The sequence below is a fragment of the Bombus affinis genome, chromosome 8 (genome assembly GCF_024516045.1).
Source record: "Bombus affinis isolate iyBomAffi1 chromosome 8, iyBomAffi1.2, whole genome shotgun sequence".
Lineage (NCBI taxonomy): Eukaryota > Metazoa > Arthropoda > Insecta > Hymenoptera > Apidae > Bombus > Bombus affinis.
The window spans coordinates 8,548,766-8,573,570 of record NC_066351.1 but is presented as its reverse complement, the minus strand read 5'-3'; the positions used below and the strand labels follow the sequence as shown (position 1 = coordinate 8,573,570).

At 32.6% G+C, this 24,805-nt stretch overlaps 1 protein-coding gene across 1 annotated transcript in view; it reads right to left on the bottom strand.

The window, feature by feature from the left end:
• The window catches only part of LOC126919668 (Kv channel-interacting protein 1-like), a gene marked incomplete at its 5' end in the record, with an annotated part of 41,079 nt that extends 16,514 nt beyond the window's left edge, over positions 1-24,565 (bottom strand). Inside the window, 5 exons of the mRNA XM_050729152.1 lie at positions 3,432-3,505; positions 12,773-12,961; positions 17,729-18,058; positions 22,873-23,021; positions 24,462-24,565. Coding sequence (XP_050585109.1) covers positions 3,432-3,505; positions 12,773-12,961; positions 17,729-18,058; positions 22,873-23,021; positions 24,462-24,565 — 846 coding nt within the window. The remainder of the gene's footprint in view (positions 1-3,431; positions 3,506-12,772; positions 12,962-17,728; positions 18,059-22,872; positions 23,022-24,461) is intronic.
• Positions 24,566-24,805: the final 240 nt, after the last annotated feature.

Below are 24,805 nucleotides of genomic sequence, written 5' to 3'. Positions count from 1 at the left end.
AAATGTTATTGCTTTTATATGATCTCGGTATATTTGATTAAAAATTATAGTAAATTCTCAGACGTGATGTTAATTTTATTTGTCCTAAAATAAGAAGCTAACATTCTATTATGTTGGAATGTTATTCCATAATTTTGGAAGGATATTCCATAATTTTGGAAAGTTATTTCATAGGACATTCTGATAAATTTGTTCGATCTATTAACCGTAGAAAGTTTCCAGGACGTAAAATGTCGACTCAGGTTTTACTTCTCTGAAATTGAAACATTCTACTTTTAAAGAGGAAACTATGTTTCGAGAAATTTTAATACCATCGAGCAAAGTATTGGAGTTTGCATTTCACCTTTGCAGACAAACGCACAGCGGTACGTATTAAGAGAAGAGATTTCCGATTAATTCTTTCGAAATTCATAATTTTTTATCTAGAATTTCATCTTAATTATCGAGTTTCAGTTAAATTTTAATTAAATTTCTGTTAAAGAAGACGTGTCAGCTGATATTCTTAGTTATTTTATTAATATGCTACCATCTCATAAATACCAGTATAAACATATATTGTTCAATTAAATTACCTAATTAAGTGAAAAAAAGTAGAATGGTTAATAATGTCAATTATTAATATTAATAAAAAAAGGAAAAACGAAAGAAAATATTATTATATAATACAGAACTTTATTGTAATCGAACCTCATATGGTTAAGACATACCGCAACGAGAACACAATCCATTTTCGATTGTCCGCCATTGTCAGAGCAGCAAAAAGAGCGGACGCTCGAAAGTTGACTTATATTGTTCTATAAACAAGCCTGTGTGTACGTGGTTAAAGAGAATCTGATAAAAGGAGTTAATTAAAGGAGGTTGGACGTCAAAGGCTACTGTAGAAGCTTTATTGTGTGCCGAAGAAAACGAAAAGAACAGACGGGAGAAAATGTTTGCGATGTAAAAAGCTACTGCAATGTGTGAGCTTCGGGCAACCCGAGGTTTAATTACACAAGGTACATCTTCAGCCCGAAGCGTTCAGAGATAATTATGTTAGTTGTTAATTATCTTCGAACGACTTCCCCTCAGTTTTCTTATTTCTCGATTCTCGAAATAATAAACAGAAGGGGAGGAACGGCTGCACCGTCGGCAAATTAACCGCGAATTATCGATTAATTGGACTGCACCATCGATTGATTGGAAAACTTAGTTAGATCTATGGTGCTCGTTAGTGGCATCCTGCTAGTGGCAATTATCGTTAATCTCCGTCGAATATTTGTTCGAAGCACACTTGCCAATTGAACGGTGCGAATGGCTAATTGTACAAGGGCGACAATAATTCGCGTGATGAATATGGGACGTTGAAATGCTTGCTTCAACAAGCGATGCATGAACAACGTTTAAGCATCGGTCATATGGCGCTATCATGTGTAATTCGTATCGGAGCAAAGGAAATGGAATTTCCTCTATCGCTATCATAACCATTTTTATATTTTGCTTATTAATCTTTTCATTTTTATTTCGTTCGTTAAGGTATTTGTTCTGCGAGTATAATGGCTTAATCTGACTCTACATTGTCAATTCTTTGTATGAAAACTAGGTCATCGAGAATTCATGCGAAATCACATCCTTGAAGCTTTTATTTTTGCAAATATACAAACAACTGTTCCAACTATTTCACTTAACAGACGAATGTATTATGCAATAGAGATAGACTTTTTAAGAGCGTAGAACGGTGAAAAGATCAGGCTTGGAGATAAACGACCTAGTTTATCGATGTAGCGTGAAAAAATATGTTTATCTACGGAGGATTATGGGTATACTTAACGATTTTAAACGATGCATGGGATTCTAATTTATAGGAGCTAGCGGAACGCAAGTAGTTTTACTTAACGATTAATCGTTATAATGTTAAGTAACATCTACTTTTCAATATATCGTTATAATTATTTTTTCGTATTGTTAGCGTGCGCTGGAAATATTCGATTATGTTTTTAACGTTATTGCGGTAAACGTTATTATATTATTTTATATATCATACTTCGTTTTTGCCAATGTGCTATCGCGCAGAAATTCCTTTGTCTCGACATTGACATGTTAATTGTTTTCGCTTTAAATCGTTGCTGTATATTTTAAATATTTTAGATTCCACGCGAAATTTATAACATATCCTCTTTCCGAAATGGTAAATATTAGGTTATATCGTTATTAGTTAAGTTACTATGTGAGAGAGTTTTATTCTTTTCTCAAACATTATTACAAAATAGAAGAAGAGAAGTGACACAAGAAACATGTGTTTAGAAATACTTCTCAATGAACGTGTGCTATAAAACATTAATCTACTAAATCTTTAGTTGAAAAAAACATGTAATTTTAAGGATTCATGTTCCTAAAGTACATAGTGCTATTGTAGATTCTCTCTTATTTATCAGAACATCTATGTCAGAGAAATTATAGTGTTCTACGGTCACGGTAGATATAGATATCACACTAAACTACACCCTTTACTTTTACTTCAATAAATCAACGTACAACACTTGCGTCTTTTAATGTTAATTTGTATTTGTACATTCTATATTACTGAATAAAATACATTTAAAAAATATTTTAAGTGCAAGTATTTTTTCTAATGATAATTTAACAGTTTAAATACTGGCAACAAAGATGCGTAACAATCGTTTGAGAGTATCGAAAGTTCATAATGGGCAATTCCGTTTATACGATATCTTGTAGATAATGAGACTTTCTGTCAGTGTAATTCTGGTTTTAAATGTAGTTAACGTTGGTAGTTTTTTTTTTCTACGGCTTGTAATAATTAGATCTGAAAGTGGCTCATTTTTTCCCTTGGAAGTAGAATTGAGTGCTTTGTTGAAAATCGATCGCCGTTAATATCCTATCCTTATTTGCACATACTTTCAACAGCTTTCCGAGTAACGACGCTGCTGATTGGATTTTAATTCAGTTTCAAAGCAAATTTTTCACTGTTTACGATGAATCTCGATGCTTTCATACTACAGTGTTTTTATTTCCATGTTCGATGAATTTTTAGAACAGATTTTTACGACAGATTTTAAAGATTCTCGAAACAAAATTCCTTTAGCTTTTGCCTACAAATATCGTATTTGTTTTTTTCGTTAAAGTTAGTACTTAAATTTAGTTTTATCGCTTCTTATGTTGTTTCTTTTATTTCCATAGTTTTTTTCTAAGTTGTATAACAATAACCATTTTGAATTTTTAAAGCACACGGAGTATTGCACCTTAACCGAATATATATTTTTTAAATTTCACGTTCCAATTTATTTTATTTTAAGATGAAATAATTTAATACTTTTAATCATTCGAATTTTTAAGTAAATATTATTTAATTTGATAGTTTAGAATTTGGATAATGGAATTGCACGAGTAAATAAAGTTAACAGTAAATAATGTAACACATACTAGAACGTACTTACCTCAAAACTGAGAATACCGCTATGGTCCTGGTCCAAGGTGTTGAAAACGTAATGTGCATACTGGCTAGTATTAGCTGGAAAAGTAAATAAAGGTAGATATTTTAATCACGTTCGTGGAATACTTGTATAGTTATACTTCACTAGGAAAAATAAATTATTGCTTATGTTAATCCTTTCAAGTACCTTCGAAGCTATTGAGGTGATGTGCGTGACAGGTGTAGAAGAATCACTCGATATTGTTCAACAATAATTATTTATTAGTTTATGTTCGTGATGTACACTCGTGCGCAGAACGCGCTATACAATTATCGGTTCGCGGTTACCAGTTCGAGCTCGGTGTGATACGTTTCGCGGTGCGATTCAAATTGGGACGATTGTACCAGATGTCGAGAAATTCGGATTCGCTATTACGGCCAACTACCAACGGTCAATTCGGATCGACGTCTCTCAACTCGCGGATCACGACAGAATGATTTTTTGTCGCGATGATGCTCCTTAGGAAAACTGTGATTGGGTGTGTCTAAGGATATGGAATCATCGGATTCGTTAAGGAAAGTGTTAGTTCGGAAAGTGAGGGAAATGGACGTCGCTGTTAATTGGCTAAGTTTTGAGTTGGTGGTTGAAAAGGGATGTTAACCACCCTTGAGAGAAAGTTGCTAGCGAGGAGCGTCGTACGTGGAAAAGGAAAAGCAGATTTCCTGTGTTTTCCCGTAGTGGGTGGTATGTGTAGGGACTGTTGAAACAAAGACTATTTGTCCCTTTAGAGAACCTTAGCTACATAAATCCTAAGATTTATAGCGGGTCCTTAGGCTAGCTGAAAATATTCGGTGGAAATGTATCGACATCTGGCAATTATCTTGTTCGAAGGGTGGAGGCTTTGTGTAACGAGCCACGGGACAGAAACCGTTGGGAAGTTTGCTGATACGTTGGAAAGTGTTTTAGATAAAGACTGAATAATTTTAAGGGAAATATATGTAGATAAAATTAAAAAAACAAAACTATGAATATTCTATTGTGTTAATTGTACCAACTCGACTCTATAATTTCGTCTTGTATATAAATTGCAATATAAATATAATTTACGAATAACAGATTTCACATTCATAGAATTAGAAATGACGTTGAAGAGATAAAATTGGTAACACATAATAAAAAGGTCACAGCCACAAGAGACAGAACTGTCTTCTTTAACACATTTTCCGTTAACATAAAATGTCATTACTAAACGAAAAGCTACATAATATACAAGCATGGGAAACATCGATCGAAACAGTATTTTAAATATAATATTTATAACGCAAATATTTTACAATTCTTAGTTAATTTTTTAAACGTCATCAAAATTAACTTCGTATTTCTACTTTAAAGAAGATTCGTCGAAAAGAAAACCCTCGGCAATAATAATTTTGAGCGTCTACCGAATATACATAGGAGTACAGCCTTAATAAGCACTTGAATTTCTCAGATGGTAAATACTCAGTGACCTTTCTAAGGAAACCTTTCCAGATCGTCGAATTTAACATGGTAAATTGAAACTCTACCGGTGTGCGCTAATAACTTCTACTTGTCCAACAGAAGTTCAATTCAGAGCAGAGGTTCATACTCGAAATTATTTGACGGAGATGCCACTTTATTTCTGTTAGAAGAGACACGTTTCTTTCGTGACGATTTTGCCTCTCTTCGAAGGAAAATCGTTATCCTATCAAACAAAATAAATCGATATTATGGAAAACTTGTAGTTATAATACATGTTCTTTGAGAAAAGTACATTTTGAATAATCTATTATTCGTAGTTTTCAATGGAAATATATGTATAGAATTTAAAGAAACGAGGATAGCAGTTTGATATTTTATGAAACAACTGAATGTTGGTAAATTTACATTTATTATATGTATATTCGTAGCATGTTCATTCAAAGTCGCTAAAATAACCAAAATAATTATGTAAAGATGAGATAAAACATGAATGAAAATGAGATACGTATTCAATACGACTACAAATTAGGAAACATTATGAAAAATCATTGAGAAATGTTATTTGTTACTTGTGACCTTGTTAATTACATTTTTAAAAAATGATTAAAAGAATTATATAACAATTTAATAAAATGTATAATTCCAAAAATTGAACGACGATATTTTACACGTCTTTCGTTATAGGAGAGTTTTCGTAGAGAAGTGTCAAGGTTAAGGAATGTCAGTCTCGTCTTTACTTAAGCAGAAATCTCGGAGGTGCTGCTTCAATTGAAAGGATTCGTCTAGAAATTAGTACTCGACTCCTTCCAGCGAATTATCACAGTGGGACTCTTGTGCTAGCACGAGCACCAGCGTAAAGCAGATTAACTCGTTAAAGTTGTCAAGCTTGTACGAATTAGGCTTCTAGAGGAAGACAGATATGCTATTACTTAATGGCACGACAAAAATCAAAAATTAGTTTTGTGTTCCAAATGTCACCCTGTCACAAACTATAAAGAGATTAATACTAATTAATTCTTTATCTAATTTTTAAGCTTTCCGCTAAATGTAAAAAATTCGAGTCCTTTAAGAATATAATATTTAATAGAATTTGCAAATTCGTTGATTTTAAAGTAAAGAAGTATGTACACATAAATAGAATGTATCTCGTGGGAAATAATTTACAACACCTGCAATTAAAAACAAAATCACTTTTTTTTGCATTTACGCATTGGAAGCTATTTATTATGATAAATAGATCTTTTCTAAATGTTTATAAATTTCCTTATTTTCTACAAACTGTCCTCTTTTTTAAATACATGTATTGATCTTTATTTTCGAGAATATTATAATTATTTTTATTCTGTTTTTATCTTTGACTGTTCGTGTTTATAGCCAATTAAAATCGTATGTACATATCTATAGGATGGTTTCAATTCCTATATATAACTGGAACTGAAACCATCAAAGTGACGATATTGCTCGTATAAATGCATATATATATGTACCAAGTCTATACAAACATGCGATATTAAATTGGAAATAGTTATTGAACTAGATTTCTCTAAGTTATGAAACTTATCAAATTTATCCTTTTGTTGTTGATAAATGAATTCTGATGATCTTTTTTATCCCATTGATTGTTTAACAAAATAGATTTAATCGAATACATTAGTAAAAATATAATACGATTGATATCGAACAATAAAAGTTTCTCATAAAAAGTCTAAGATATCTTTTGTATTTCTCGAGTAATATTTATACGGTTGAGATAAGTTTCGTTTACTGTGAAAATTCTTGGGACATTTTTCACTAGAACGGGAATTCGATGCAGCGACGTTTGCGCTTGGGGGTAAAGTGGTAATATTTTTATGGTAAAAGACCTGCTCAGAGACCAAATTCTTCGAAGGCAAACTCTAATCTACATTCTAGCTCCTTTCGAAATTTTTACTCGATATAGGGAATTGAAAAGTAAATGAATGTGAAATTATCCATTTGGAATTGAAAATTCGAAACACAAGTATTTTGCACACATCTGATTTTTCATCTAATCTATGAAGTTTAGAAAAATTAATTAGAATCAGTTTTTGAATAATTTTCTTTATTAAAGATTAGTTGCGCTGTGTAATATGAATATTTTATAAGAGTATACTTTTGCTACATAAATAATGGTAAAAGAGAGGAAGAAGAAGAAATAAGAGAAAAGTATAAAGAATAGTAAAAGAAGAATGATATTGTCAAAGCAATGAATAGTTTTTTAGGAGAGTAAAAGTTTGCAGATCAAACTTACATTTTTCAGGGATTTGGGAAGTTATATTCTTTTAAAGAACGGAAATGGATACCTATTGAATACTAACAATAACTTTCCCCACTTGCATTTCGTCTGATATTCTTTCTTACAACTTTATACGAGTTTCCTGTTTACTATGGAAGAATTTGGGAACCATATTATAAGTTAAATTTGTTCGCCGCACAAGGATTCTATTTTATGATGAAAATAGACTTTTACTATCTTCTAAATTGAACAACGAGTCAATTTCGACTTCATTTTCTAAACAACGGTTTATAGCGCGTATACATGTACTAATTTTACATATTACAAGCTTCAAATTGAGAAACTGGACGTTTTTAGAGGCTACTTTATTATTTTATATTTTATACCTTTTTTAAGAATACACCTAAGTTTATACGATATATTTCTATTGTTTAGCATTTAAAACATATTTATATTATTAATTGTTCATTTTCTAGGAGCAATTATAATATATTATGTATTTTTTATATGCTTCGAAAAATTGTATTTCTCTGCCATTAATAATAAGGCTCATCATATTTTCACATTTTTCAATTTATAACATTACTGTGCCAACGATTTTTAATTATTCTTATACTGTTGAAAAGTTAAATTATTTTAATTGCGCTGAAAAGATCAGATTTTACTGAATAACGTGACTTTAAAGCATTTAATTTTGTATATAAATTATAATTCAAAACGTGCGTTGGGTATTATTAGCTTTTCAACATTTAGATGATCATTTTGAAACGAGAATACTTTGTTATATAAATTATAATGTTCCAAGCTTTTAAGGAAACGAATATTTTTCGCAAAGATTATAAAGATACTTCGCCATATTTATTATGTCAATATATCTAATTGATTTCAAATCCTACACGAATAAAATTTCAAATCTATATTTCACGTGAAATATTGTATTTTTATATATCGATATTAAATGTGATCTATTTAGATATCGTACATTATACTATATCAGACATATACAATTTTCCAAAGTTAGACGATAGCTGCTGTAAGCAACCTTATAGCGAAAATTCACTATTCAGCAAAACGGGTGGTATCGTGTTGTCATAATTCACCTCTTCGACTTTCGACTATCGATCCAAACCTTAGAACGTCCTTTTGTCATTGAACATTCCCTCCGACAGATCCAAAGGTATAAATCTCATTTCATTGCACGAACATACATGAGAGTTTCGTTTACCTTCTCGAAACGCTTGAGGGCTTTTAGATAAGTACAAACATGTATCTCTCTGATAAGAAGCAGGGATAGACGCTCGCGGCTGATCCTTTTGACCCTTGTACATCCGCTAGCATTTACAACCATATATTTCTGCATTGTATTATCTTACGGAAAATTGATTGTTATTGAAAAAAATTCGATATATAGCCATGTATTATTTTCGTAATATTATAACTGTTTCTGTCAAGCAAATATCATTAATCAAATTATTTTTTGAAATTGTTCGGTTGTTTTATTGGAAACGAAACAAAAATGTACGAGAGTGACCTAATTAAGTATATTGCTCTTAAATTCCTACACAGAACACGTATTTTTTATAATACTGAAATTTCGAAATTTCGATTTTGGCAACGTGCATTCATGAAAATGTTGAGAATCTACAAAAAAATGTGCTACCATGGAAACCTTTAATTGAAATTTCAACATGAGAAACAAGAATGTATCTAGTCGCTCAGTTCTGTATTTGGCTGTGATAACGAAGTCGGTGTTCTCATATGATGCAGCGTACAATATTTTATATAATATGTACATAAAATAGCGCATCATATCGCATATGTTATACGTGGAACGCAGAGGAACACAGGCGAATACAATGGTGCGAAACCCAGATTAATAGTCATAAAACTCACTGTGCTTTGCGACGCTGTATTCGGGTCAGCGCCGATTGGGTAGCACAAGCTTCCTAATACAACATGAAAAAGTGAAAAGAGAGAAAAGAAATATAATAAGCTCTTCGAGGTTTTTGACAAAATATTTCTGCTCCACAAATTCCGGATTTAATCAACCTTTTTACTTCAGGAAGGTTATCTTATCAGAGCTGCACCAAATCAGGCACTTAGTTTTCGAAAAATGACAAACAAAGAAAAAAGGCTATTTTTCAGAGAAACAACTGATCTCACAGAGAGTTACAGGCGAGAATCTTTACGTATAGGTTTACTTTTATTCACGCAAGTTCGATTAATGATGGAATTGTCTGGATTTCTTGATATAGATCGAAAAGACACAATAAGAGACTCATGAACATACTACGTGTTGTATAGGACTTGAAAATGGATTTACAGTAGTCGCAGAATTAGAAGTAATTGATCGAGTCGTCGCGTCGCTGAGTTATAATTTAGTCGATCGTGAAACTGAACATCTGGTATCAAGTCTGGCTGGTATGAGTAGAACCGACGAAATGCCAGAACCATGTTGCCATCGGATATATCTTACATCCAAAAGTTTCAGGTAGTCAATTGAATTCTATTTGCCGTATTTGATAGTATGGACTAGTGCTGCTCTTATTGTCACTCTTAGAACAAAAAGTACATTAAAATTATAACTTGCTCTATTGGCGATAATAATTTAATTGTTTAAATAGATAATTTATTTTCGTTTCTTATTTAACGAATGCTTAAAAGCTCTCTCTCTCTCTCTCTCTCTATTAAGGGTAAAAATAATTTTGTTTCCTCCTTTTTATATTTTTACTAATGAATATTATAATTAATAATCATGATTATATATAATGGTAATAAAATATTATAATTACAATAAAGTTGCTATTTGTAGTGAAAGTTAATTACATTTGTAAGATAGGAAGCTAATAATAATAAACTCTATTTAGCGTTTGTAATGAATTTTTAGTATATCATAATTTTTCCCGATAACAATAATTTTACAGCAATCAGTTTGATGATCTTCCTTGACGTTACTATCGCGAATGTAAATGAAACTAATATCCTACACCTATAAATTGTAGGAAATGTTGGAGGTGAAATTGTAACACGTGAGATACTATAGCTGTTGTACACGCAACTATTATGCAAAACAACCGCATATGAAATAGTCGAATTTATCCTCTCGGTAATTACTATCGAGATTTACGAAAAACTATGTGGATTTCACATTTATTTACTATTACTAACGAAGTAGAAATATAATTTAATTACGTTTCAATAGAATCTGATTATTTAAAATTTCACTACTGAAATATTTATATGATTTAAATATAAATAAATTCCTGTTCCTTAATTTTCCTTATAAAAACAAATATTTTTTCTATTATAATATATGACAAAATTGTAATTCTTCTTTCTTAAATTTATCTACATTGCTTTAGATAAAAGCTCATAAATACCCTGTAGCTAAATATGTGCCTTTTAAATTTTTAATTAAAAAAAGTTTCTACTTTAACGTTTTGTTTAGAGTTTTTCCATAAATAGAGTTAGAGTTTTAAGGCTACACAAATCATTGCTTATTGTAGGTTTTCGTCGACGAAGAATAAACGGTTGGAATTTGTACACTTATCGGAACATTTTTTTTCAGATTTTGAGGTTTGTCCTCCGTAAATTCTCGATCGTTCTTCCTTTTGTATCGAACGACAAACAAATGACGGTATCGATACGACATGCAGCACTCAGCCATAAAATTGTTCGCGAAGAGAAATTGTCACTATCAGGGGATCGAAGGTCGTCTTGTGTACTTACAGCTGCGTACAAAGTAGTACGACACTTCAGCCATGTGTGCTCGTTGCCAACAAAAATGCTTTAATCGATAATGCCATCAAGATTGAGTTTAAAATCCGATATACACGTTTAAAAGAATCGTTGACCAAAAATCTTAGGTTTTTACCTTAGTCAAACCAATAAAACTTCTAATGCTTTCTCAAAATCGCGTTTAACAATAAATTTACTCTTTTCACTGCGGATTAAAGACTTTGAATATTAGAACGTCGACTACGAACGATTTCGTACTATAATTTAACTTCCACCGGTACTATATTGCTCTCCGCATACATATATCAACTTTTTTTATATAGGAGAATTGAAGGATTTTCCACAAAATTTTTTTTTGTTACGAACAACTTTTTGCGGTGCAGTAATTTTGTTCTACAACACGGTTTAAAAGGTTCTGTTATCTTCTTAATTTATCGATATCATTATTGTAAATATCGTACTACGAAGTATAATAAAGCAAATAATAACTAAGTTTCGGTCCATGGTTGTTCCTAAAATGTAGATTAGTTATTTCCTTTTTACAGTGACCAACACGTGTTAATTAAAGCGAAGATAATTGATCCGTCAATCAAAAACTGCAGTGACATTTTTAGGACAGCTTTCTGAATATACTAACGCAACGTTCACTCTGAAATACATACCGCATATTACATACATGGTAGCAAATCGATAGTTATAAGCAACAAAGCGATATGTTATATATGAAAACAATTAAACAATGAAATTCGTATGGCAGTTCTATTCTCTCGAACAAATGTACAATACAAAATTATAATATAAATGTTGGAAATGTGATATAGTAACTTATATGTAAATGTCGTTGAATTAAAAATTTTATTGCTTATACTACTTTTCTTCTGAGCCCTTCGATTGATTGAATGCGCCATAAATTCTAAATAAGGTAGAATAGGGGTCTTTGTCGTTAGGGGAATTTAAAGCAAGCTTTTCGCAAGTTACACAGAAGCCTTGGATAGCACAAAAATATTTGAAATCGATAGAAAGCCATTCACTGACGAATATCGATATCGTTTTTACGGATAAAGAGAAACGCTGAAACGTAGGACGATTTTGATACGAGAGTTTGTTACCATGGTAACTATATCTGCATTCAACGAAGTATCGTGGGTCTATTTGCTCTATTCGATTGTGCTTTCTCTCCCATTGTGTTTTTCTTTACCCAGTATCTACACGCATATAGCTAGCCTATTGTTTATGGTTTTCGTCGAAGCTCCGCGTTACTGCGAAGCAGAGGGAATTTAAATGTGAATACACACTTCGAATAAACAGAATGGAATAGTATTCGTCTGGTCCTTATATTCGAATTTCACATCAACATACCTTTTAATCCAACACTAGTTTTTATTTATCGAATAAATAAGTATAGAATTTCCAATGACTTCTCTCGTACTTATAATTAGATTTTACCACTTTTCGTCTCAATTCAAAAAGAAATGTGCTCATGTACACGATTGATTAAAAAATGACTCAAAGGACGTACTAGGGTTAAATATTCAAAATTACAAATTATTTAATCCCGTAAAAGAATACTGTGCAATATAGTGATGTAACTATGTATCGTTATACGATTACATGTTATTTTCTAACATTTTATATACGTATAAAATATAATTTCCTTTATTTATTTCTCCATGCTATTGATAGTACTACGCCATACGCTTTATCTAGAAATCACAAAAGTTGGATAGAGTCGAGTTGGAGAAAGTTAGTTTGTGCATCCCTAGCTGAACGAATTAAAATACTGTGTTCATTTTCCGCTAAGTTTCCGCCACGTATCCGTCATTAATTAAAACGATGGTAAAATCTTTCGGATATTATGCCATAATGCACCCACCTCCTTGCGGAAAGAACTGTGAGTAGATGCACTTGAAAGTTTCCTCTCTGACGACTCCCGTGGGACATTCTGCCTTGAAGCCACGATATATTCTCTTCAGCTCTGCCTCGGTGAATCTCGTAGCTCGACAAAGACTCGCCAACGAGTCGGGTCTATATCTCGGGGTCTGTTCCTCTTCGTACTCCGAGTCTGCAAAATCGAAATCAAAGGTTTCTGTTAATTATGGAAAAAACTTGCCGAGCACATTCGCCCTTTGCAATTTATTTTCCGCAGTACCGTGATAGTAACTTTAAATTGCAAAAATACGTATGTAGGATGTTTCATTAATTTCGGTATTTCAAATAACACGCGAAAATATTGTGCATGAAAGTTTCAAGATTGACAAAAGTACATAATATTTTTATACATTGAACACGTTTGGTTAGAAAGGTAGCCGTCAGTTTGTTTTTAGCTGTCTTCGGATATTGTAAGTACACGTGTACTCCATGAACGATGTCCTGAATGAAAATACTTTACTTTTTTTACTTAATTCTGGCTTTATCATAGCTATTTACTACATAACATATTTAGCTAATATTGAAAATTGATACAGATAATGTTAATTATCATACACGTTTCGCAAATGCAATATATACCTCCTTCTGATCATGTGCATATAGTGAAAAAGAGTACATAGTACATTCATTAAGGCGAACGATTTTTCTATAGATAGCATAGTGCAATTCGTGTGGTTCGAGTTACTTGTAAATTGTTTGTTGTGTAACCTTTGGGATGAAGAAGATAATACCAAGCAATAAATCAATTCTGTGCTATTCTGCTTTTGTATTAAAGTATAAAATTTATTGATGTTTCCTCTTGTTCAAGTGAATTTTTTTCTACGCTTCGTAGAATTCGGAAATAACAAATATTCAATAGAACCATTACGCTTGTAGGATATTCAATGAATAGTTATGAATGTTCATAAAATTCGTTGACTACAATTAATTTGTTGGGCATACAAATTTAATTGTACGATTATTAAATTAATAATCGTACAATTTTGCCAGTATAGCGAAAGAAAAATGCTCTTTATAGATTTCTACAGATCGTCAAATTAAACAATATATCGTGTTTCCAATATTTATTCGCGTTATTTTTTAGAACAAAGCACGAAACATTTCACAAAAAAGGAACTAAAAGAAATTTTTACGCCACTCATCCTTGACAAATAATAAACAGTGTAAGGGCAATATTTTATGATTTTAGAAGTGACATTAAATAATCATATTTGATATTATACATATATAGTTACATAACATTAATACTGCAACATTCAAACTATCAAATTTGAAACATGGTTAAATTAGGAAACGTGGTTATAATTAGTACAGTGCACATATGTAAAGTATGATATTTCTATTACTGTACGATATATCATAAAATATTATAAGACGCGTTAGTTCCCTAATAATAATATAAATCAAAAATTTCCAAACAGATCCCGTGATAAGAAGATACTACTTTATAATGTGCATTTATTTTATTACGCACTTTAATTTTGTTGAAAATTTTATTGAAATAATATGTAAAAGATGTTCAAATACCTTCATCAGCAATTGCGTCTACTAAAAATTTGAAGTATTTCAAGCGACACATTAGAATATTCCGTATTTACACGTAATTTGTCGTTTTGAACAGAACGACGAATGGTTTGAAATTCTTTCTTTCCAACTCTAATAGTAACACTTTAGCTGAACGATATAAAACGTCGGACAATTAATATTCGCACGTGTGTGTTTCTTTACGGTCGTAAAAAAAAAAAAAAAAAAAGGATTCGAGGCACGTACGATCGATGCGCGTAGACGATTCACCAGTCATGACTAACAGTACCTCTTGCACATTTAAATGAATTTTCCGCGAGTGGCGTGCAACGAGCAACCTATTGTCAGCTTGTTTCGATGCACACCGACGTATGCTTTTATTCGTTCCGATTAAACGAGGCGTTGAATTGCAGCCCGGAAAATGCTTTCCAGAATTCATTTACCTTTCATGCGAACGAAAGGCGGTGGCTTGTGCGAGTAACAGTAAAGAAATTTATTGGAAGCTGTTCCATCGATAGGAAGTATCAACCTACTTTTTTTAGACATTGCTGTTGAACGATTATAATTTGCGTCGAAACGTTGCTTCCTTCAAATACAATCAATTTTTATACGTATTCAATATGAAAAAGAAATTGTCAAATCGATACATTTGTTGATTGTTATTGAGTAATATCTCACTTTCTGGAAGAGATAAATGTCCCTCCTTTTTGTTTATCATTTATACTTTCTGATGATTTTCTATCAGGAAAGACTAAGACTGGTCGGCACTGGTGAACTGGTGAACGCTAAATTCTTCTTATTAAGTAAGCTATCTTTTATGCCTCCATAGTACAATTTCCGAAGTTTCGAAATTATAAAATTTACAAAATAATACTATACATATACAGCAATTAGAAAAAGTACTCGCACACACCCTTCTTCTCCGACGAAGTGTTCTTTTATTGCATTCTATGCATTTCATTTTGGTACCAAATATCATAGTATCAAACTTTGTAATCATATAAAACTACATGACACGAAGTTTAATATACTTGGGCCTAATTATATTACATGCAATGGTGTGCCTATACCTTTTTTTGCCACTGTATATTGTTCTTCCTATTATATAAATACTCTCAGTAAGGAGCTTTCAATTAAACTGGGATAAATTATAATATCGTTTTAGGAAGGTTTCAGAAACTCTTTAAGTAGCGATCTAAATTTTTCACGAGCCTCAGTTAAGCACAATACGGCCAAACGAGAAAAACCCGTAAAGCAATGATAGTCACTCAACGAGGCATCGGAAGAAGAAGGTCGATTGGAGGTAAGTCGAACACAATAACCCTTGAAACACGTGAAACAAAGGCGTACGTGCACATACAGAGGAAGAAGCATGTAGGAATATCATGCAACATAGATGGCTGGGTAAAGCACGTAAGCAAGTTGAAGGCCCCTCGCAACAGAAGCTCGGGAGACTCACACGTTTCAGGAAAATGTGTTCTAACCACTTCGTGGGATACGATTCTAGAGTACGATGATGCACGCGATAAATTGCTACGAACTTTGTAAAACATATTTGTATTCTGATACGTAACTTGCTCAATCTCCAAATATCGACGTGGTTTTGAACGCACAGAGACTCACGAAAGTATTTGGATGTTTATTGTATGAAATGTGTTTGAATACATTGTAATAAGATCGTAGAAGAATGATTTGATGAGTACATTTTTGTCGAATTTTTAATTTTTAATTTTGAAAGAGACATTAATTAATTTCGAAATAAATAGTCAATATCGTTAAAGAATTGAAATGGAGAACCGTTTCAATTGGAATTATGTTCCCAATATAACGGTTTAGAATATATTTCTCACTTCCCGTTTTACCCTAGTTGATAGTCCACGATTCATGATGGTGGAACATTCAATTTGAATACACGACAATCGGAAAACCCGCCTCTCTGCGTTGCTGAATTTTTGATGGAGACTACAATCCTAACTACAATCCTGTCAAAATGTCGGCAATCTTCCCTAAATAGACATACTCCAAGCTGTGTCAGAAGTTTTAAACAATACTGCCTGTATGGAAATTTCCTAAAAGTTCAAAAGTATAAACTTTAAAAGCATGAAATAAACTCGATGTGAGTCAAAAAATTTAGAAAGGATTTTAACGGAACAAAAAAAAAAAAAAAAAGGATTTAATTTACCTTAAAAGCATACATTGATTATTTCAGTCATTGGTGTTCGTTCTTTGCAATTTTAATTTAATAATAATTATTTACTTCAGTAAAATATAGCTAATAGGAACACGTATAAAAGAAAATGGTATGTCGTTGAAGTGAACGCTACTGGAATTTTACTGTCTCATTTTTAGTGTTCTATATAATACACATTCTATACTCATGTATTCTATACTACAACAATTTCATCTTCTATAACTTTAAACTATATTTTAGAAAGGAACATGTGCTGAAGAAAATTCTATTGTAATTCAAAAATATGCTATAAAGTGCTCTGCAAACTAGTATAATTTCAACTACAATATTCGTACAGAAGGTGTCCGGTTTATTATATATTAAATATATAATTTATAAATATTTCAAAAAATATGAATAATACAATACAAATATTTTAGAGAATGATTGGCATATACTATACTCTTGTGTATTTGACCTTGCGGTGACTTTAAAATCTCACATGAAGAAAATGTTAAAATTTGTATACGGATACCTCCATTTTTTACTATACATTCTTGCAGCTGACATTCAGTCGTTTCCAGAACATTACAAACTCCTGTCTTTTGCACCATCCGCTACCAAGATATGAATTTTAGAATTCGATGCGTTGTCAGCATTAGCGTTATCCGATGTACACCGGAGGAATATTTTTCATCGTGCTGTTACTGGTATGGCATTGTCGAAAAACAAGGTTGCAGTTTTCTAACGTTTCTAAAACAGTTAGTCCATTCCAATCAGCACTTCTAGGTAATATTTTGTATTTCTCTGTCAAATCTTGAAGGTTTACCTATGTCACAAGTATATAGCGTTTTGAAAACGTCTGAATATCAGCTCGAAGGATACGTAATAGGAGATGGAGGTGTTTGCTTAAAAATTATAATATTATCCTCGCAGAAGGTTTCAAAATCACCGCAAGGTCAAATACGCAAGGGTATAGTATGCCCCCTCTCTATGTCACGCAATTTTTGTCTAAAACATTTGTTCATCATTTTTATCATCATTTCTTTTTTCATCATTCACGTTTTTCGGGACATTTAAGCAATTCTAGATAAACTGGACACATCGTATACATACACATATACATAAACGAATACTTCTATAGAATTTTTATCATGCAAAGATACATTAAATAAGAATACTTTCAACGATAAGCTAGCGAAATACCTAAAGCGAATTTCACGCCGGTCCACGCCTGTCGAACGTAATTGATCAATCTCCTGTAGAGAGGTCTTGGTGGTCTTTTCGTTGGAGCACCTTCCTCTTCGTCGCCTTGGCCATCGTTTTCCAAGGTTCCCGGAGGTGGTCCCACGCCTGTGAGTGTGCCAACCTGGTTCCTCTCGCCAAGAATATTTACTACTTCCCGTAGCTCAGGCGCTACGCCTTGCAGTCCTGGAGAGTAATTCGCGGGGGCGACGCCTGAACCAAGAAGGCTCGTGCCGCCCCCGCGACCTCTGTCACGGCCCCGGCTACCTCGACCCCAGGTGGTACCGGTACCTTCGAGATTATACAGCGAGTTACGCTTAAACGTGACGAGATTTCGAAGAATACCGATATTTTGCATGGGCTTGATGCGCAACGACGCGCAATGATATGCAATATAATACTAAACTCACGATTTACCCAAAAGCAAAGAGACCATGTTTACAGCGAGAGATTAATTTATGTTCGTTTGAATTCGTTGTTTCATAGCGTAAAGTAGTACGTTGCGCAGGTATGTTGAATATTATCGGTTGTTTTGTGAAATTTTTGTGGAAATGTACAGAGTATGTTTCAGCGCTCGATACGTACATGATCTGTATTACATTTCTTTTCACATTCGCGAAAGGGTGATTTTCGTAGATAAAGTATCTCGGAATTAGGTTGTGGATGTTTATACAAATGCCTACTTTTACAGGAAATTGTTTGATCGATGATTTCGTAACATAGTATTTTGCTCGAAGATAAGAATACTTCGAATTCCTTTTCGTGCGTGATTAATAAACACGAAGAATTGAATACTATGTTATACTTTCCTAAATTTTATCAGTGTTACCAATATTTAAGAGCTTAAGTTAAACACGAATATAAATATTAGTAAAAAAATTTGTTGTTATATTTGTAATGTTATAATAAACTTTCTTGTTATACCTATATATATTTCGCAAACTGTAACAAGACGTAACAAGAAATGACATTTCTCGAGCTTTCACGTATTTAGAAGCATTGTCTGACAAAAAGGTGTGGTTCGTCCTTTGCTGCGCGTAGTCAACGTACCCTACTATTATTCTGGTCGGTAGTTTTCTTGATCCTGGCTGTTTAGCTTATTTCCCTTCATTTATCACGCTTAGCTTGAACTCGAGGCACATTTCTGTTTGCTACCTTACACGCAACAACAGTCGGATAAGGGTAGTTTCAAGGAAGGAAGCCAGAGATCATGTAGTTTCGAGACACTGACGTAACTTCTATCAAAACCTCTGTACAGAAACACGCTGCTACTCTCTAGATCTCTAGACATAAGGCAACATAGAGATTAGAGCGAGACGCATTGAAACGACAATGTTCTTGACAAGATATATACGTTTTGGGTAAATCACAGGCGAGAGTCACGTCCGCGTCGCATGAAACTTGCTGAATTTTTAACGAGAACATGGGAACGGCATTAAAAATATGAGATTCAGCTTCAGTTGAAGAATTTCATGAAACAGGCGTTAAAACATTCATGAGAATGAAAAAGTTCAATTAACGCGAATCCGAGAGTTATCGATCTGCCCCGTGCCCTGTGAACGTTTTCTATTCCTGTTTACGGCTTCAAGTGCGGTTAATATATATATAAAAATGTTTCCACTGACCGTAATAGTTTTATTTAGTCGGATAAAATATTTTCTGCTTAGCTTCTTTTAGCATCGTTCTTGATCGAAATTCACAAAGGTGGATTTTCTAAAGTTGAATTTATGAATTACAATTTGTATGAAAATATGGAAGTGCTGTTTGTAATTAAAGTCACGCTGAACATCTTGGATGCTTACCAATTAATTATAAAATATAAAAACAAAATATGTTATATAGAATACAAAAGAGAATTCTGAAAAAAATTAATTACAATTTGCATAAAAATGGCGTTAAATTTAATGCTATTGTATCTAAAGTTTGATGAAGATTTTGGATGTTTGTAAATGAATTATTACTAGTAATTGAGAGTTACATATTTCATATTCCTTAATTACGAATTATTGTTAACAATACGTATTCAAATCAAGTTGTATTAATTATGTTGAATGCATAATGTCCGACGATAAACTACCTTAAACAATGATTAACGTTCTAATTTCATTGTTCCTTTGAGAAGATTCATTGAGGAATTTCTATCAAATAATGCATTCCAAAATTGGCATAAATTGACCATAATGTTCATACCAGTGTGCATCTGTCTGCATAACTCAGAGTGACGTGTAATAAACATAATAAACGCGCCTACTTGTGTAAGCGACCGATTTGTAATAAACTTTAAATAATTAGAAACGGTAGCTATGGAAACAAATTATGTGCTTGAATGATAACAGTGGATGGAACACATTCATACATTAAATAAGCTGTAATTGTGTTCCGGAATTAAGCGGTGGTGCCACAGTAGTAATAATGTTAACTGACTTTGAAACAAGGTATTACTAGAATAGTACAGGGCAATGGTAATTAGTTCTTTAATTAGTTAAATTGCTTAATTGAAAGGCAATTATTCCACGTAACCGTGTTTAAACTAATTAACGAAATCAATTGTCCATCACTGAAACCAAGATATTAAATTAATCACTAACTATCAGCTATTAGTTTCAGATTGGAATACAGTGATTTCTATATTTATGCAAATGAACTATTTATTTTCTTAAAGAAAGAGATACGAGATGTTCTTGTCTCAATTTGCATGGATTTATCAATTAACTATTTAGTTCGAACTCTGCTAAAATAAATACAATAAAAAGGAATCAATTTATATAATAAGTAAGTAAAGTAAATAAGTAAAGAAAGTTTGTGATAATTTACCACTAATTTAGGTACTGGATATTACCTATAATTTGATCAAGTAAATGCTCTAATCACGATCAGGTATGTTTGCCATAAGTCGGATATAGACAAAGAGAATGACCATAATGGCCTAGATACTCTGTGACGTGGAATAAGATGTTTAGGCTGTGTCTGAGAATGACGTACATCACTGCATACGATGGATATTACATTTACTACCCGATATAAGCTATTATATTAATAATTTATAATTTATTAGAATGGATACTTAGATAATTTTATTGAAAAACACAACAACCATTACGTAATTATGATTTGATATGAACAAACTACATATGCAAACCTATAATTTTGTATTTCACTTAGTAGATCGTGGATAGTCGTTATAAAAGCAAGGAATGGCATTTATATCGATATTTTGAAAATAATATTATTACTGTATTATTAACTTTACTGTAGGTTAAGTATATATACCTTTCAAATAGCTTTGTATACTCCGTAATACTGGTTATATTGAATATAAGATGTAACTGAGCGTAGAATTAATCTGCTAGTTTTATCAATATTTATTAAAATAATAATTTGAAATATTATGTCGGATGAGTGTCGGAAGTAATATTGTATTCTAGAAGCTTTTATGCAAGGCAAATTTTCTGTGTAATGTTTGATCCTAACGGGTGAAATTTACTGAAAGGTTGAATAAAGCACTAAGCCTCTACAAGCGAAGACAAGTCTAACACATTTAACCTGGCACGCTAGATAAGATTGAGAACAGTCAACTAGGTGTCTTTCCTTATCCACTATGTATATGGTCTGTTCAATACGATAACGTTATAATAACTATGTTAAATTTTTTAACCGACAATTTTTATTTATTTACATTATCAATGAAAAATATGAAACATAACAATTATATGGGTTTATGTAATTTTCTGAAACAGTTTTTTGACTTTTCATCAAATTTATTCAATACAAAACTACTAAAAGAGCTATTTCACGTAATACACGTAAACATTAATGTATAAAGCATATAAAATATACAGATCATAAAGTAGAATATAAAACGTTATTTGTAGCCACCTCTTGTGTATTTCGATCAGCATATAAATCCAATGTTCTCGTTTTTGATTAAAACGATAGGAATTATATTCCAAAGATTTAATATTGCGTCTGTCTAAGTACATCCGTTAAATAATAGCCTCAAATATTTGTATTAAAGTACGTAAAAGGTATATTCTTACATAGCATTGCATTCAATTATTTTCAAAGTTGACAAAGCATTTGCGATTATCCTTTTTATCATGAGAAATGATATTTCTGATTATCGAATAATATTGAAAATGAATTTTGATGAATTTTCAAATGAGAATGAAATTTTATGTTTCGAAGCAAATAGTGATATTTTTATTAGAACAATAATCTACTAGTCATTTAAATGCCTATATTAATAACATGTATCTAAATCTATCAAATAGTAATAGTGCTATAAAACATGTTTATTCTTTTCAATAATATATCTGTTGTATCTTTTACAGTAAATAATTTGCCGATCTACACTATCCCAGGAAATTCTTCAATTATTCTATAATTATATATCCTCTATTATATTCTTTTTCAATATTTCGTAATTTCTCCGATTCTATTAGAACATCTTTTTAATTGATTGCTGCAGAAAAAGTTTCATTACTTACGTGAAATTTTCTATGGTTTCCTCTTATTTCTAGTTCAACTAACAATTAAAAGTTTCAATTATTTTACGAAATTACATTCAACATATCACATGAAATTTTAATATAATAATTAGTATTTCGATTTAACTTGTTCTGCAATGTTGCTATAAATACAATCACTAATACTTGTATATCAATTAATAATATTTATATTTACAAATAAGCAAATTGAATTTAATTATAAGAACTTGCTTGTACTTCAGTACAATATGCTAAACATACAAAATAACAAAAGATAACTAATTATTTTCCATAAAAAAAATAATAAAATCTGACTTGAAGTTATGACTATGCAAGTTATAAACGGATTACGATATTAATTCTCACGTTTCATTGGAAGAATCAGAAAAATATAGAAAATATCACACTGTAGATAATTGCTCGAATAAAAATTCGTGAAGATAACATTTATCTTTTTCGGGTTGAAGAAGATACCTTGACGCTTTTTATAGGAGGGGAGCCCCACCACAGAGCCACAACCCCCCGCACTCCCCGCGACAGAGGAGCTGATGGTGGCAAGACAGGGAGCTCCCCGACCGCCACCTCCGCGTCGTTCCAAGTCACGGCGTCTGCACCCACCTCCGCCCCCACCACCACCGCCACCCCCGGCGGACAACACCACGACGGGTCCAGGGGTACGTTTACGTGCCCCTTCTCGTGCGGAGCCCCTTTTTTCAGAGGAGGGCCCCGCGATCTCCTGACGCCGTACTCGCAGGCTTCTTCGAATCCTGCAATAAATTTGTTCTCGTTCTTTCTTTGTTTCTCTATCTTCAATTATCTTTGAAGTATTCTCGAATTTACATGAAACTTTGCTACTTGGAAATGAAAGTAGAGCGGAATCTCGATTATCAGAACATCGATAACGCTTAAAAATATTATAAACGGCCTCTCATACGAAAAATGAGTTATTCGATTTAAAGAAATCGCTGCATTACGCATATATATTTCTAACGAATGCAAAGATTACCGCGAATCGTTTCATTCTATATCGTGACATGTATTCCATTGCTAGATCGTGCTTTAATGTTGTATGAACTGAACTTTGCAGCTGATCTTTCCCTATGGCATGTCGGTATTAGCTACTGCTATGCATTTGAAATCGATCGATGTCAGCGATTTTTCTTACTTTCCTAGTATACTTTACAGCTGGCAGTAACGCATTTTCCACCCGGATACATTCACGATCTCGGAATTCGTGAGGAATAGTGGAGGATTGCGATTTAAAACGGCTCTTTCTACGCATATCTTTTCTACAGCCGTCGAGTTCGCTGGGCAAATCGAGTTTCCATCAGCCTGCTTCAAAACAGCTCTTCCTATTCAATTTTTGTTTTCATCGGATTCTAATAACCTACGTGCTTCTCCGTTAACGCTGCACTTCTCTTCTTTCAACGACAAGCTATTGTAATTTAATGTGAATGCACTTAGCTTACGATAGTAATTACAACTGTTCTGTGTTATGAATCTTTATTGTACAAGATTATTTCTCACATTTGTATAATTAATTGAATACAGTGAAGCGTTCCGTACTCGAACAGTCATCGTCTGAATATCCTAGACAACGAACGAATTAATCAAGTTACCCGGAATCAAACAACTTTGAGATACTTTGTCTGCGTGAACTTATTATTTCACATAAATCGAATCCTTCTTTAAAGTTTGATCATTTGAATTTATATCGAATAACTTGATTTCTGTGGATGCACACTTGGGCAGAAATTACTTGAATAATTGAAGTCAAGCTTAATATCTGTATATTCCATTGTTCGAACATGTAATTAATATAGTAAAATGGAAAAGATGCATTCGAGTTCGCATTCGATGAAGTTAATCATGTTTATAAACTCTTATATATTTTCTACCATAAGCTCTGTACAGTTTTGTTTAAGTCCTTTGAATTTTAATTATCATTTCGATCCGAGCAGTGGTTCATCAAGTATTAATTAATAAAATTTCAGAGCCCGATGTACGTTAAGCAAATACACTTTAATCGTAAATGAAAAGAGGATAAATTGATTTAGAAATAGGTACGAGATTTCAGCTGGTCCGTATGTAACTGTCTCGGTAAAAGGTAAACCGGTCCACTTTTAATTTTCATTATGAACAGAATCACTCCCTGAGAAATTGGGACACGGAGAAAATGGAATTTTTCGACGTAGTTACGTGCTCACCCTTTCTCGCGTACAACCACGTTGTTCCCTCTCTTCAGAGATGGAGTGTTTAAATTAACCCCTCGGATATTAGTTTTGTCGATCAGGTATCCGAAACCCACGATGTGTTAATGGATTAGATACACATGCGTTAATTTCGTTGATAGTTTACGATGTTTCCCTTTTCACAGAGAACGCTATTTTCCCGATGCTTTTACGACTTAAGACGATGCGGAGGAATCCTCAGAGTTGTCATAATGGGCACACTGGTTAGTTATGGATAATTAGTTTGGCTTCGCGTTGATCTCGCTTTGTTAGAACCTGAAATCAATAAAGAGAAGCATATCTGTTAGTTTTGCATGAAA